This window comes from Chaetodon auriga, chromosome 9 (genome assembly GCF_051107435.1).
Source record: "Chaetodon auriga isolate fChaAug3 chromosome 9, fChaAug3.hap1, whole genome shotgun sequence".
Lineage (NCBI taxonomy): Eukaryota > Metazoa > Chordata > Actinopteri > Chaetodontiformes > Chaetodontidae > Chaetodon > Chaetodon auriga.
Window position 1 is genome coordinate 13,826,181 of NC_135082.1, and position 16,209 is coordinate 13,842,389.

Genomic DNA, 16,209 nt, shown 5'->3' on the forward strand with positions numbered 1-16,209 from the left:
CTGTTGGAGCTGATTTTAGTGTCAAAACAACCCGCTGTAATCATGACATCACAGAGGTGTTTCCCTATAATCATCGGGGTTCCACTGCTCTATTTTCTCTGATGAATCCTGTTATTTCAACCTCTCAAACAAACCATGTGCTCTGAGCAGGCACTCTGTGAATGACAGAGAGCGAGAGGAAAGAGAGTCAAGGGGGCTGGTTAAGTGCACTGAGTGAGCGGCAGTAATCACAGCTCTGGTAAAAGCACTCCTTTTCTCTGTATAGTGTTCCTCAAAATGAGCCTGCTCTCTGTCTGTCTCTCTCCCTCTCTCCCACTATTTCTCTCTCTGTCTGATAATAGCTCTAGATTGAGTAATTGTGTGTTTGAGTGGAGCTACACTGCAGGGTGGAACTTGCAATCAGATACCGAGAACACGTTTCTCTCGCTCGCTGTCTGCCTCCCCATTCATACCGTGCCTCGGCAGTCCGGCCTCTCCGCACCCGGCCCTCCCTCTGGCCATGCGGTTCCTGCAGGCGTTCCTCAAACATCGCCCCTACACACAGGCTACTGTGTGCAGCTAGTGAGGGCTGGGGTCAATAACAGCTGCGCGCCGCGCTGTAATTGATGTCATCATTTCAATTTGAGCTGATTACAGTTGAGAGCTGCTTATCGTGTGACCTGGGGCGGAATAACACACTGTAGGGCCCAGCGAGTTGCCACGCCTGACCAAGCTTAACTGTCGGGCTGGCTGGCTGGATGGATGGATGAGTTGGCTCGGCCCAGGGCTGCCTCCTCTATTGACTCCTAATGCGGAGGTAATGACTGAGCGTATTCCAGGGGCATGGCTGGCGCAAGTGTCCGTGTCGCTGGCATTTAGTGTAGTTCTGGGGCTATTATTGTGATTGGCCTGCCCCTCTGTCAACACACTCTCACATGATTAAGCCCTCTGTTGGCACAGATTTGGGAATATGATGTGTACATGCAGACTGTGTGTGTGTGTGTGTGTGTGTGTGTGTGTGTGTGTGTGTGTATTTAGTGGCTTTTTAATGGTAAGTCACTTTACAACCTCTCTAATTTTATAGAAGGATATCACAATCACAACATCATTACATTAAATTAGTGTTGGAACCCTGAGGAGGATTTTTACAGTATTTGCAAAGAATGTGCCACCTCCAAGCCCCCGCCCACAGAAAAGAAATAAATAAAGCACCTGTCAATGCTTTGGCATTTCTCCTTGCTGTTGATGTTAGAGTCTGTTCAATGAAAACCAAAATAACACCGCAGCCTTCCAGCATTCCTGCTGTGCACTAATAACACACATGAACAGACCCAAGCACACAGCTATACATAAATATGGCAAATCTGAATATATAAAGGGCAACACCTGCACTGTATCAGGGCTGATTAGCTGCCAACAAATGATGATGCTCATATTGTACAAATAGCAGGCATGCAATATTTTCCAGTGAGCAAAATCTGGATCTCGCTTCTCGGCTTTAAACTTTTCTCTGCGTAGACAGCGGGCAATACCCTTAACCCTCAACACCACTTGTCTGATCAACGCTTGGGAGCAGAGCTGCTGCTAAAAACAGACAAAGACTGCTCACTAAAGGAACACTGTCTCTTGCTGTCTCTTTCTTTTTTTTTTGCCAGAGCTCTGAATCTGTGGGTGTTGGGGAGCAAAAAGCTGTCTGCCACATTCTTTTTCTTTCTCTTTCTCTGTCATTTTCCTGACGCTTTTAATACCATCATTAGGAGAGCTCTCCTGCTTGCTGCTACCGCTGCTGGCCAAGAAACACGAGATAGATAGAGAGAGAGGGGGAAAGAAAAGAGCGAGAGAGGCGAGGGGTGGAGACAATAAGAGAAATGTGTGCACAGGTTTTTTTTTTTTGTCATGCAGTGAGGTAAAGATGGTTCAGGAGAACTTTGCCGGTTGCTCTGCTGTCTGTCCCTGCTGTTCGTCTGAACATCTTACCGTACCGTACAGAAGGTGTGTTCACATGTGTTGCACATGATTCCCACTTCAGCGAAGGTGCACAGTGTGTTTATCACATGGATGTGTGAAGGGGTGCAGCTGTGGCAGCTGTGGCAACACGTGCTTTGTCATGTCATATCCACATGTGCACCAACCTGAATTTTACGAACAAAACCCACAACACACACACACAACCTCACTCCCAAACTCTGAAACATGAAGATCGCCCCTCGGCCAGCTGGATCTCACTTCTGGCCTGTGTGCACACCTATCGGAAACCTTACACCTGTGTGACCCTCTGCTCCCACAGTAACCTGAAGCTGCCCGACCATTTGTCAGGACTCTGATTATCTCGGGTGCTGTCTGTCTGGAAGCCTCACTCTGGAGATACATATCTGGGTGCAGCACTACAATGAGATTCTGTGCTTATGTATGATTGTCAGTTTTTGTCTTTCAACCTGCCACAAGTATGGCGATGATTTCAATTTTGATTATTAATCAAGATTAGATTAGTTGCAGGGATTATTTAAACAGCACAGCTCTGACATTCTGCCTCCATGTATTTGTCTGTACCTGTTCATGGCTTGGTCGGAAAGTTAAGTATGTCCTGGTGGAAGATGAGGACATTTCAGACTTTTTGTAATTTTTTAAAAAGGGTTTATTTCCTGTTACCTTCTGTCTGTCCGTGCTTTTACATTTGACTTTTTTTGCATTATTCTGACAATGGTCTACTCGGGATTCTTGTCTTTCCCAGTTTCTCTTTTTCAACTTTTGCTGGGTCACATTGGTGCATGCTGAGCATTCAAAGTTGAGAATTGGTCACATATAATACCAATCACTCTCTACAGAATCTGTGTCTGTTTGCGCATTTGGCTCCTGAAAGGAGAGACTGCTTCACCTTGTTAAATCATGACTGGATGAGGGAGGAGCTTCACAGGGTGCTTGGAGAACAACAACAGAGCTCTAACAGAGCTCATAAACAGCAGAGGAATCAACTTTTATCAAAGCCAAAAGAAGCTTAAAAAGACAAGCGGTACAGATTTACGTGATGGAAATGAATGAACGTCCAAAGTGAAAATGAATGCATCTCTGGCTGAGAGGTCGACAGCCCTCAGACAGTGTAAGCCCACTGTGTGCAGTGTGTGACTGTCCCCACTGAACACCTTCAGTGTGTAACAATGACAGAATTATTAAAGTATCATGTGGAAATGAAACAGCAATAATTCTGCAACCCTTGATCTCCAATCACTGAGCCTCTCTGTGTCAAAGAGGAAGAGCTGGAGCTCTGCTGAACCTCAACATTCCACATAAGATCCCAAAAACACACACACACACACACACACACACACACACACACACACACACACACACACACACGAATGCACCTGACCTCACACCTACATGTGCACAAAATCAGGCCAACACAGCTAACAGCCTCCACATCTCTGAACAAATACTGTCGGTGAGGCTGAAAGAAAGACCACAAGTGGGGCCAGAGGTTCGGACATAGACACACACACACACACACACACACACACACACACACACACACACACACACACACAGAGAGAGTTTAAGTTCAGCTGGGATCTTTTGCAGAGAAAAAATTGTCCAGGTTTTCAGCATCGTTAGCATGTTTGTGACTGTGTCTGAGACGTCGACCACACAGCCCAACAACGCAAACAATCGCCTCCAAATTCCAGCAGTGCAATAATTATCACAGATCTTGAAGCATTATGGAAATAAAATTGTCTCAAATTTTAACCCTACAGTTGTTTCTTCCTCTTACCTTTAATACTAAAATGGCTGCTTACAGTTCAACTGTATGACAGAATTTTGTTAGAATGTAATTCAACAAAATGAACTACGGATGAAACATATCTGCAGTTCAACAAGTGGTTTTATCCAGCATGCAAGCCTCCATCCCTCTGCATCAGTGTGGGAGATGCTAGCCTCAACAGTGCACATCCTGGAACAGTTCTTCTGCACCTCTAACTTCAACCACTGAATAAAAACTTTTCTGAAATGGCTGTATACAACAGATTTATGTTGCTGCATGCATTAATCACTTAAGATCAGCCTTAAAATATCATCATATGCCACTTGGAATCTGTGTGATCCTTATCGAACAAGGGCTAAAAAAAAGACAACTGAATATTTGAATACACAACATATTCTGATTATTTGCATTTCTGTGTTTTAAAGTCACCCAGGTGAACCCACATGTCAGTCTTTTTTTACAGCAGATATTCTGATGGGCGGTACCAGGGAATTCACTAGTAATGTAAACGATGGCCCTGGTCTATTCAAGTGCCCAGTGAGTCGCCATGCACAAAACCAGGCCCCTGAGGGAGATGCAGCATAATGGAATTTAGCCATTTTTTTGTTTGTTTGTTTGTTTTTTTCCACACCCTTAATTTTCCTACTTTGACATGTCTCATCATTCTTATTAAGTGACAAATCAAAGCCACATTCAGGTGTGCACACATACACATAACAAGCACCGTACACACCAACATTCATGCATGAAGCGGAAACCTCCGAAGCTTTTTTTGATTCATGCAGTCGCCCATTCTGCTCTCTGCACACACAAACACAGAAACACAGCCTCAGCTGCAGTTTAATTTCATTTTGCACTGCACCGATCCAGGACTAAAAACACATGCATGCGCACACGCACGCACACACGCACACACACACACACACACACACACACACAACACACACACACACACACACACACAGCACACTCTCATACTGTACAGTGTGCTGCCTCCTCTCACCCATCCAGAGAACTAACCAGCTGATCATAGCTTCTGTTCACAGAAATCCAATTCCCTCCAAAGGTCATTTGTCCATTCAGAGATTTTCCTTTTTTCCTGTCCTCTCTCATCCTCTCTTATGTATTCTGGTGATTTGCTACTTCTTGAAATCTATATCCTTTGCCCTCTTCTTTTTCCCTCCTCTGCCTATTTATCGTTATGTTTTTTGGGGGGGAGGGATTTTGGTTTGAACCCTATCTGCCCCTGTCTTGGCTCTCTCCCTCCCTTCCCATCACACACCCTGGATCACAGCCAGCAAGAGGTTCTTGGCTGTGAATGGCAACGCAGGGCAGAAAAGGCTCTAACCAGGTGTCTGGGTCACTGAGGAAGTGGGCACAGCAGGGCAGAGCAGGGCTACGTGGCTCTGCTGGGTTTAAAAAGGCAGATACAGGCAGAGCTTGGCAGTATTTCTTGGCATGCTTGAGGAGGTTGTAAGAACTGATTAGTAATGACATGACTTGTTCAGGGGCGGGGAGAAACAAATTAAATATAAGTGGACAGCAGTGATGTGGTTATTAAAAGGGATTTTTCTCTGCTTTCATAATTTGCTGTGACTATTACAGCACTGATATTAACATTATTTTTTTTTTTTTACAACAAAGCTGTTTTACTCCAACATGTTCATATTTGGGGCATTAAATCAGTAAAGTAGTGTAACCTTAAGTGTTAGACAGACATTTTTGACAGCAATTCCACAAGGAAAATCTTGACAGGATTACATTTGGAAAATGGTTTTAAAGGATAGGTTGACATTGTTTCAACTATGTCTTAAAACAACGCTCACATGCCCATATGTATGTTGGAACAGTTGCTGCAACTTTGGTGCTGTGATCATTCCATCTGTCCATATTGGCCCTGAAGAGACCTCTTTCTAATGCATCTCTAATGGCAGTAAGATGGGGGACAAAATCCTCAGTCCTCATTCTGTGCAAAAATGTAAGCCAGCATGAGACCTCAGCAGACTGAGCTAAACAAAAAAAGTGAATAATTGCAAACACTACCTTCTATTTAGAATGAAATTCTGTTTGTTTCTTTCGTCACTGTTTTCTTGCAGAGCTGCAGTGGAGGGACGGTATAATAAACAGAGAATTTTGGACTAAAAAGACCGTAACGCCGGATGATACCCACTTGATTTGTTTCACACGGCTTGTCTCATATTACCTTTGACTGCACTTAAAGATGCCCTCTGCATTTTTCTTGTAAATAAAATGTTTACATTCAGTGTTTTTCACCAAAATGAACTGTGACATGATCACCAAGGATGAACAGGAGAGGTCTGAAAACCTAAGAAACTTACTGCATGTTTGCTAGCTTGCATCATCTTCTACCTCACTTTTGTTGGTGCATTGCTATGTTACCACCACCAACAGTCAATGAGCGGAATAACAAAACTAGTGTCAGGAATGTGTATCTTGTCACAAGCATGCATGTCTGTCCTTCTGTGTGTGCATGACACATGCTCCATAGCACTACTAGTGGCAACAAAAGACTCTAGAGAGCATCTTTAAGAAAGCATTTCTGCACATCAGCTGGACTGCTGAATGACTTAAGTTGAAGTCACATTATCAAGAGATCTCTCTCTTGATAAGAGAGACAAGAGGATTGCTCATAGTAGAGAAAAACTTTACACACGGGCATGGGAGCATTATTGCATTATTCAAGCATTATTCAACAGACTGGAAAACATGTAAAGCTCTCCTTTAGAAAGCTGGCGAAGCAGTCAGCCACTCGCCAAACCAGTGCCCGGTGCTAATTGGTGATCTATTAACTATAACCAACTACACAGCAACCTTCCCTAGAAATTGCCAATAGGCCTGGAAAGACAGGATGGAGAAAGCAGCAGTGAGTTGCTGCTGGCTGGTGTCAGGCTAAGTGGGCATGTCAGGCCTGTGCTGTCCTGGCTCCCTGCCTGCTCTCTCAGCTGCTCGCTCAGTCCCCTGTGTCCTCAACCCTAAACGGATCCAGTCGCTGCTACTCAGCTCCAGTGCTGGGCTGATCTGGCCGACTAATGAACACTTTTCCTAATGAGGGGAACTCCTCCCCCCAATCTCCGCATTCCCTGTACACATCCTTTGCCCATTTTTACTCCTATTTACTTGCCTTTTTTCCACTCTCCATCTCTCGCACTTGTCCCTTCCACCTCTTCCTCGGGCGCTGGTCTCCATCTTTCTGCATCCTCTCATCTCAGCAGTTCCTGTGCACATTCTTCACACTGTCTATATCTCACTTCTCTCCCTTGCCGACAGCCATTCACCAACTGTTTGCCATCTCTTTTCCTTTTCCTGTATTCATCGTCAGCTCTATTAAAAGCATCTACAATTCAGGCTCTTTGAGCAACTGTTGTGCAACCAAAATATTTTATGGTGGCAGTTTCAATCTAAATGCTGTTGTAGTGTCAGCTATTTATCCAGGGCTTCTGTATCAGTGTGCAGTGAGCAGTGCAAAACCAGCTACATGTTATTCTGAGGTCTTTGTGCTGAGATGTAGTCACACATACTGAGGTTGTCTATGAAACATCAGTGTATTCCTTTAATAATCCCTCCCAGTGTTTACATGAGTAAATAAAAGGGGAAGAGGACAGAAGGATGAAAACATGACTCGGGTATTTCTCATGGCAGGCCTGGTGGAACAACCAGTTTAGAGGACATCAGGGGGAACAGCAGTGTAAATCATAAGTTTGACCTCGTGACAACCCCTGAGCTACGGGGTCAACCAGAGAGACTCACCAGGGACAGCAATGGGGTCAAGGGGCAAAAATCTCCTGCTTTTGCTATTTGCTTGTATCTTTATATCTATCTTTTAACACAGAGTTTGCCGGCAAACTAGGACATGCATTATCTGGTCCCTTGTGTCCCTTCATGTCATCCTGTCACAGACTCCTTTACAGCAAGCCCAGTGAACCCTACAGCAGTCAGAAAGACAAGAGCAGAGCACAGGTAGCACAGCTTGTCCACTCACCAGGCCGTCACAGTTGCTGATGGCCACCGTGGCTCCTGGCGTGTCTGTGATGTCACCTACGTACAAGCATTCATCTTGCAGTGGCTCAGAGTGCCGGGTGCTGTCGCTGTCATCTCGCCACTCCATCTTGGCTCCGGGGGCCACCAGCCTGGCATTGTGGTGCAGGCGCAGGTGGAACTCCCGGCCGAAGATGGTGACGTTGTAGTAAAGCCTTTCCCGATAGGCCACGGGCTCCCCCCTTGGTTCTTCCCACTCATCATTGCCTATTCCTACCTCCCTCCTCCGGCGCCTACGGGGCTGCCCTCCTGCCATGCGGCCAGCCGAGACGGCGTGTGACAGGAAGCGGCCCTCTGCGTCCACACTGATGGGCCTCACCAGTCCATACTCCCCCAGGACATGCTGCAGGGAGTCTGGGAACAGGACAGTTCAGGAGAGGGGGAGGGAGGAGAGGATGAGACAGGAGCAGGTGAGAGAGGGGAAGAATGTTATTTGGTGAGTAAGATGTGAGAATGGGGGGGGGGCATTACAGGTGGAAGAGGAGGGGGAGAGGAGAGACATCATGGGAGAACCATAGGGGATAAGCAGGGAAGAAAATGGGGAGTCATGGGTAGAAGGTGTGCAGGTGGTTGGGAAAAAAAAGGTGGGAGGAAAAATAAGGAATTAGAAAAATGTCAAGCATGCCATGGAATTATTTATTCCTCATTCTGCGTCACAAGGAACACAATAATAAATAAAAGCAGTAACCTTTCACTCACGCACATACATACACGAAAACACACGCGCGCGCGCACACACACACACACACACACACACACACACACACACACAAACGCACAGCCCCACCCATGAACCCAGAGGCGACCCCAGTGCTTGGCAGTGCGCGTTTGGAAAAGGCAGTCTCAGCAGTGCGCGCCGCGCTCCTGACACCTTCTGTGCCCTTCCACCGTCAACAGGAAAGCCAGCACAAGGATCAAGGTGCTAATTGCGGCTTTCTCACGCTGTTTTCTCACTGTCAGGACGCTCGATCCGAGAAAAATTATCTGTAACCTCAACACCGACTGACAAAAAAAAAAAAAAAAAAAAAAAACTGATACCGACATATCAAACTGACAGTCTTATAAGGCGCCTTTAATGAAAACGACGCACACAGACATGTATTTTACAATCATTGATCCTATCATCATCATTAATCATCATTATTGTATCTTAACTACATGCTAATTAGTGTACCGCACTGTGAGTAAAACACACAGGGCTCGAACTGACGCCTTAAGACAGTTCACGCGTCTGACATTGTCCTGGATGAAGGAACATTTCTCTTGTTCACGTGTGACACTGACAACACAGGTGCATTTTGGAGGCGACCTGAGAGATACTCCCCGCGCCCACACACACACACACACACACACACACACAAGATACACACTCACATACACACTGAGCCAAGGCCACTTTAAGGTGTCAATGCCATCACAGAGTCAGAGACAGTTATGCTGTCACCGGTGGTCCTCTGGTGCCCGCTTTGTGTTATTATTATTATTATTATTATTATTATTATTATTATTATTATTATTATTTGGTTATTCGTCAGTCATATCTAATTTACAAAGTTTGCTGACCGATAAAACCGAACACATGCTGTTAATATTTCTTGAGCGCCCGTGTTAGAGGAATGATTTGATAATAGTGTGATCAATAAGCTGACATCCGACTCCAGCGTCCTGTGACAGATCGATAGATGCGACAGCGGCCGAATCAGATACTTCCCTGCAAAATCCGACAGTAAACCGGTGCATCTGATGCCCCTTTACACCCCAGATAAGATTAACCCCTGGATGGGAGAAGGCAAATCATAACACATGCTTGCACCGCTGAGGGACCTCCGGAAAGACCCCTGCAAACACCACAGCGGGACACACAGAAGTTCCAAATGCGTCCAACAATGTTGTTTGCAAGAACTGCAAAAGCGTGCCAAAAAAATGAAAACACAAGCGGGGGGAAACCGGACAGTGTTTTGCCGCTACGCTGAGCTCCAGACTTCCCAGTGAGCGCATGAAGAGCCCCGTGCCGCCCCGCTGATGAGAGATCAGCAGATACGTAAAACAACATAAACAGTGACCACGTTTAACTGTACTGTACGTACCAACGCTACTGGCGATGTAAAGGCCGCTGGTGTGCAGCAGAAAGGCCGACAGAATAATTAGGACAGTAAATCCAGGCGAGAGACCCATGGCAGCTCCGAACTGCGCAGGTGAGAGAGTGGGACTCCGGGCTCCAGTGTGGTGAAGTTCCCCGCCTGGCGCGACCAGCCACGCCACGACAGCAACAGCACAGCAGCCCGCAACTAGACTGCCAAGTGCACCGGGAGAGACGGAGCTCTCCTCCCCTCTCTCTCCTCCTCCTCTCCGCTGAGGTCTCTCTCTCTCTCTCTCTCTCTCTCTCTCTCTCTCTCTCTCTCTCTCCCACTCACATACTCTCACTCAACTCTCCTCCTCTCTTTCCTCCTCTCGGTCTCTCTCTTTCTCACGGCTCCTCTCCCTCATTTTGCGTGCTCCCCCACTCTTTGACTTAGTGCTCGAACAACTCCCCGACTCTACACGCACACGCGCGCGCACACAAGCTTGTACAGACGCACAACACACGCACAGAAACACACATACCGGGCACCGGGCGCCCACACACACTCCCTGTGTGTCTCCGCTGTGTGAGATGTGAGGATGTTTCAGAGAGCTGGCCGTGCTGCGGACTGACTGACTGACAGACTGACAGACAGGCCCGCCGACACTTCGCATCGACAACAAATGCAGTAGAATTAACGAGGAAGCTGCTTTGTGACACCTGCACCGTGGGGCGCGCCCGAAAGTGAGTTCTGCTACTCGGATGCTCTATCTGGAATCAAAACTCCCGTTGAACTCTCCCCTCCGCCGGTGCCTGATGTGCTGCAAGCCTTGCATAAACTTTGTATATCCCGTCAAGCGTCCTGGGTTGGATGAGCAGCAGCGCCCCGTGTGGCCGAGTAGCGTAAACGCACTCCGTTTTGCAGGGCCCAAGGGTCCAATTTACACACACAGAAAAAAAAAAAAAAAAAAAGAGCAGTCTTACTGGCCCTAACCTGCATTGCCCTCATTTAGCACATCATTTACCCATCTTGACCACTAATCTTATATTTCAGTAAACACTGATGAGCAGCATAAGGTAAATATAAAACTCATATGAGGGAAACTAATTACATTTTCACTTTTTTTCATCTTAAAGAATATCACAGGATAATAACAGAAAAACCAAACAACATAAAAACAACTAACAAATCTCTATCTTTGAAACGATACCAAAATCAGGTGTCAAGGTGAATCTGTTGAGTCCCAATTAGCAGCATGTCAACTTCAAAATAGCTCAGATTTTATTTATAGTCTTTGGTTTCTGTTGATTTTCACTTTGCACCCAGATTTTCAAGGCAACACACAGCAATGAAAGAGCTCAGAAGAAGCAAAATGGTGTGTGCTTGAACCGACTCTGGCTACAAAAACAGCAAAAGACATGCAATAACTGGTCAACTTGTTCTATTTAACGTGGGGTCACATTTTTTAACTGTCACTCCAAACGCAAATGGGAGAAAGTTGCTCTTAAATAGACTAAGAATTACGAAATTATTAACATTGCCCCTGCAATACTGGCTTGATTACATGTCACTGCTGCTGCAACTCCTCGTGGTGTTAGTGCACAATAAGGCTGCAACTAACATTAATCATTCAGTTTATGCACGCCAGCAAAATTCAATGAAAATGCCAATAAAAGGTTCAAAGGTTCTGAAGTAACATTGGGAAATTGCTTGTTTTGAATCCAAAACACAAAAATAATCAATCAATTTACAATCACATGAGAGAAGAGTAGCAAGTCCTCAAATTTTAGAAATTACTTCAGTGATTACTTGATTACCAAAATCTGACATTTTTTTCTTTGTTGACTAATCAATGAAATGATCAATTTCTTCAGCAGAAATCTATTTACAGCTCAATCTAAAGCGAGCCCTGTCTGCAACTACATTTTGAAGGAAACATAGTGCTGAATCACATTTTTTTTTAACAAAATGAGGAAATGACGTACCTGGGAAGTTTTTAAATGTTGATACTGAATATATGTTTACTGACAGTATATTTAATTTGTTTTCCACTAAAAAAAGAAATCTTGCAATGCACAATTTCAAACATTTTTCAACTGTGTTATGTTTATGTTTGGGTTAAGGAAAGATCTGTTTTAACACAGAAAAAGTCAGCACCTACCACAGTCTCTCCCTAAACTCTGTGTGCCCACCATGCACCCAGACCATCTCCCTGCAAACCCAGCGTGCTTCATAAAATACGATGTTTCATTCAAACAACTGTTGGCTCTGAACAGAATCCAGGCAGTGATTACAATTGCCAGCACAACACAATTATGAATGCAAATTAGTTGTACATAAACATCATTTCTAAGAGACGTGCTTGTTAAAGCTGACGTATCACTGCAGATACTGTCAGTAGGAGAACAGCACTGTTTAACGTTAATGACGAAGACTCTCACTTGCATTTGTTCAATGAGCAGAGGGCTGGAGATGAAAACTCTCTGATGGGATTAGCTAATGTATCAGTACAGCACAGTTTCTTTATTTTAGCTTAGTGTTGCTTGCTTGCAACCCAGAGACAGACTGTAGTAAATGTTAATATTAATGTGAAGCTACAGGCAACTCAAAATTATGAATATGTGACTAAATAAGTGTTAACTGTCTTGGTGGCCTTGCCATCAGCCGCTAGAAAATGTTATTAAATCTGTTCTCTGTTTTCTCTGTAATCTTAGCATCATTTCCTGGTTAAAAGGCTCACTTCTGAAGCGGATTTGTTGGAGCAAATACACATCACTGCTCTTCCCTCCCTGCTCATCACCTTCGAGGTGTGATCGACGCGTCAATAATTGTGCTTGTTATTTTTGCTTTATTTACGTGGTCTTCTCGACTCAATTTGCATACAGTACACCCACCATCTTGGTGTCTGAACTTCAGTGAGAAAATTTGGGATAAACTTATTTGATGTTTTTACTGTACAGCACATATTATATCAACTCCTGTGGTTGTAATGACTTAACAGATAATAAGCATGAGTTTAGACAATGGAGATAGCTTCGAGTGATGATTTCGACCTGATATCAACTTCCACTGCAGCCTGATCCAGTACTGACATTTAACAAAATGCTAAACACAAAGCTGATCTCGGAGGTTTCTAATGCCACTTATGAAATTTGAAGCTTCTATCAAAATGTTTTATGTGAGGTGACAAAACTTTTTTCCAGTTTTCCTTTGCGCTGCAATTTACTCTCAGTCAATCCAGGCACACGGCCGTATGCCCACGTGCGCTCTATATGTCCACCTCCTGGCATCAACACTTACTCTGATTTTCTTATATTCTGTGATGGACATGGGCCCTAATTAGTGGTGGTTTTATGAACTACAGGACGAAGTGGAACCCCAGGGATTCCTCAATCGCCACATCATCACTGAACTTTTACAGGAAGCTCTGGAGAGCAGACTGAATAAATTTCCACCTCCGTCTCTTGAATCATCCAGTATCTTACTATGCACTATTCAGGACTTGCATGCCAGCAGTGTAGTAGGAGTGAAGCCATTCTGAAGGCAATCGTTTTGTTTCTTTCAAATCTTTTGACTTAGATCACTTTAATTTTTTTTGCTATAACTTATACAGTTTTGAAAGGTGAACTCAGTCAACTGCGTCTCCAGTAAATGACATTCATTTAAAACTATTTAACATCACCAAAACACATTCAGCTTGTGATTTGTTTCTCTTCAGCATACCAGACAGTGTCTGTGAAGTGTCCAGAGCCAGCGGTTTTTACTTATTTGTTTACTGTTATCATTCTTGCAAAATCTGTGCATGACAACTGAAGAATGGTTGAGGTTAGACAAATAAAACTGCTTCACTGAGGCTGGAAAAAGATCAAGGTCATAAAAAAGTTTAGGTACTTATGACTGTATGAACCCAGTGTTGAAGGCAAACTCATCCCCTACCCTGACCTCCACATCTTCACTTTACACTGTAATATATGACCATCACATTGCTTCCTGCACTGACACTGAGCAAAAACCACCACCACATCTACACAATCATGTGCCACTCTCCCTCTGCTGTCAAAGTTGTGTGGAAGTTTATTTTTCTGCTGTTGAACCTGACTGTAGAAATTCATGCATGTGCTGAGGCCCTAGATTGGATGCAGATCGGGGACAGGCCAGAAGAAGAGGAGGAGCAAGATGGAAAGTGACAAAAACATCCAGAAAGATGAGGATCAAAATAGAGCGTCAGGCCTGAAAAAAACATGAGAACTACACAATAGACTAAGATGGAGACAGGCAAAAGCAACCAGAGGAGACTAAAGGTCAAAAGAGGGAGCGGGAGACAGAAAGAGGAGAAAAATGTACAGTGGTGGACATATCTGGGCCAGCGTGGACGCATGCACATGTAAACAGGGCCCAATAATACCTGGAGGTCTCTGCCATACAAACACAGACACTGACCCTCCACTGAGAGAGAGGGAGAGAGACAGAGAGGGAGAGAGAGAGAGAGAGAGAGAGAGAGAGAGAGAGAGAGAGAGAGGGAGTGTGTGTGTGTGTGTGTGTGTGTGTGTGTGTGTGTGTGTGTGTACACTGAGAGGTCATCTTTCACCAAGCATCGAGATCACACCTGGACTCTCACTGCATAGATCTCCACAGGGCTGTTGGGCAAAACACACACACACACACACACACACACACACACACACACACACACACACACACACACCTCCAGAAGAAAGCCACACCCTGTTTGCCTTCAGTCCGCGTCGTCACGACACACGAAAATGTCACAGTGTTCCCAAGTCTACGTACCCAGCATGCCTATCTGTGACCAGAGGACCCCCTCCACACATCAACATCATCCCCATTACCACCCCCATCGCTTCTTTCCCCTACCCCCGCCTCCATCCCCACCGCCCACCACCACCTCCCTCCCGCTGCTCCTGGTCGCTTTGCTGTTGCCATGGAGATACCAAGCCCTGCACCTTGAAAAGTGCACTTCGAAGGAGCAGGGGAGAGACAGACAATAATATCCCTCTGCCCAGACAAACACACAAACACACACACACACACACATAGGCAAACTCCTGTGTTTTGGAGGTTATTTTAGCCAGGTTTGGCAGGGCGGGGGGTTTGTGTGTGTTTGTGTGTGCGTGCAGGCATGTGCTTGTGTGTTTCTCTGGGAGGTGGGTGTTCAGATGTCCGTTGCCTGTGCATGCGCAAACAGATTGTGAGCGGAGAAACACAGCTACATGGTCAGATGAGACGAGCACAGAAAATCTGTTATGTTCTGTGTTGCGCTGTTTCAGCTCTGTATGTGGTTAATATAGATTGTAATTACAAGTAGTGTTAGCTCACTTCCCAAAGTGTTTATCCTCCACGTGTGAGTTACAGTCAATACTGTGTAGTGGCATTAAAGCAAATTGTTAGAAAACTGTACTGCGCAACAACAGCTGAACAAAAATAAAAACCACACATGCACTTACTGTATTATTCATTTATTATAATTACCTCCAGTTGCCAACAGCAAAGAAATGTCATCTTGTTTCTAAGGGATGTTCTTAATAAAAGGTGTTTTGAAATCAAAAACTGAGCTGATTCTTCTTTGCTCAAATTTGTGTTTTATTGGTCTGACTAAGCGCTGTTGGTGTAGTCCGTCTGAGCGTTATGCACCGTTTCTTCTCACAACTTGATTATGCTGCATGTGTTATGGGCTATACGGAGTGAGCATATGCCATATTGTGTCCTGCAGGGCTGCCATGGCCCTGTCTCTCCAATGACTCCTGCTGTCCTAGCAAGGTCAGGCAGCAGGCCACCATGTGTACGCATGTATTAGCATGCCTTGCAAGTGCAAGGACAGCTGTTCCCAGTGTCTCAGAAAGGGTACATGATGAGGCGTCAAAGCCCCATGACAGCACATCAGGCCACAGCCATGAACCCCCACACAGGTGGCTGCTGAAAGTCAACTCACACAAGTCCACGTGGAGAGTAATGCACAGGAAAATTATAGGTGCACAAACGCACATGCACACATACACACCTACAATTCCCTCTGCAGTTCTCTCCATGTGGAGTTATGTGAATATATCAAGATACAGAGGACATCGTACAGATCCACTGGGGTTAGAGTGGTTAAACTGACAGTAGATAGAAATTAAAGCACATGTAACTGCATCACATGAACAATTTTCTTTGCTCACATATGTTGCAGTAAAGGTAGAGACACATAGGAAAAATGAGTGTAAACCGAAGGGAGTTGGAGGTGAGTTAAACTTTGGATGAGTGAGGTGAACTTAAGTAGCTGTCTGCCAAAATTTATGTGCACGCTATTTGCTCACTGTTTCTGGCCGGTCTTTATTATTGTTATCCACCTCG

At 45.0% G+C, this 16,209-nt stretch overlaps 1 protein-coding gene across 1 annotated transcript in view; it reads right to left on the reverse strand.

Moving 5' to 3' along the window:
• LOC143326084 (A disintegrin and metalloproteinase with thrombospondin motifs 2-like) overlaps positions 1 to 10,075 on the reverse strand; it is a 110,151-nt gene extending 100,076 nt beyond the window's left edge. Inside the window, exons 1-2 of the mRNA XM_076739557.1 lie at positions 9,880 to 10,075; positions 7,737 to 8,146 (exon numbers count right to left, since the gene is read on the reverse strand). Coding sequence (XP_076595672.1) covers positions 7,737 to 8,146; positions 9,880 to 9,967 — 498 coding nt within the window. The 5' untranslated portion in view covers positions 9,968 to 10,075. The remainder of the gene's footprint in view (positions 1 to 7,736; positions 8,147 to 9,879) is intronic.
• Between the last annotated feature and the right edge of the window lie 6,134 nt (positions 10,076 to 16,209).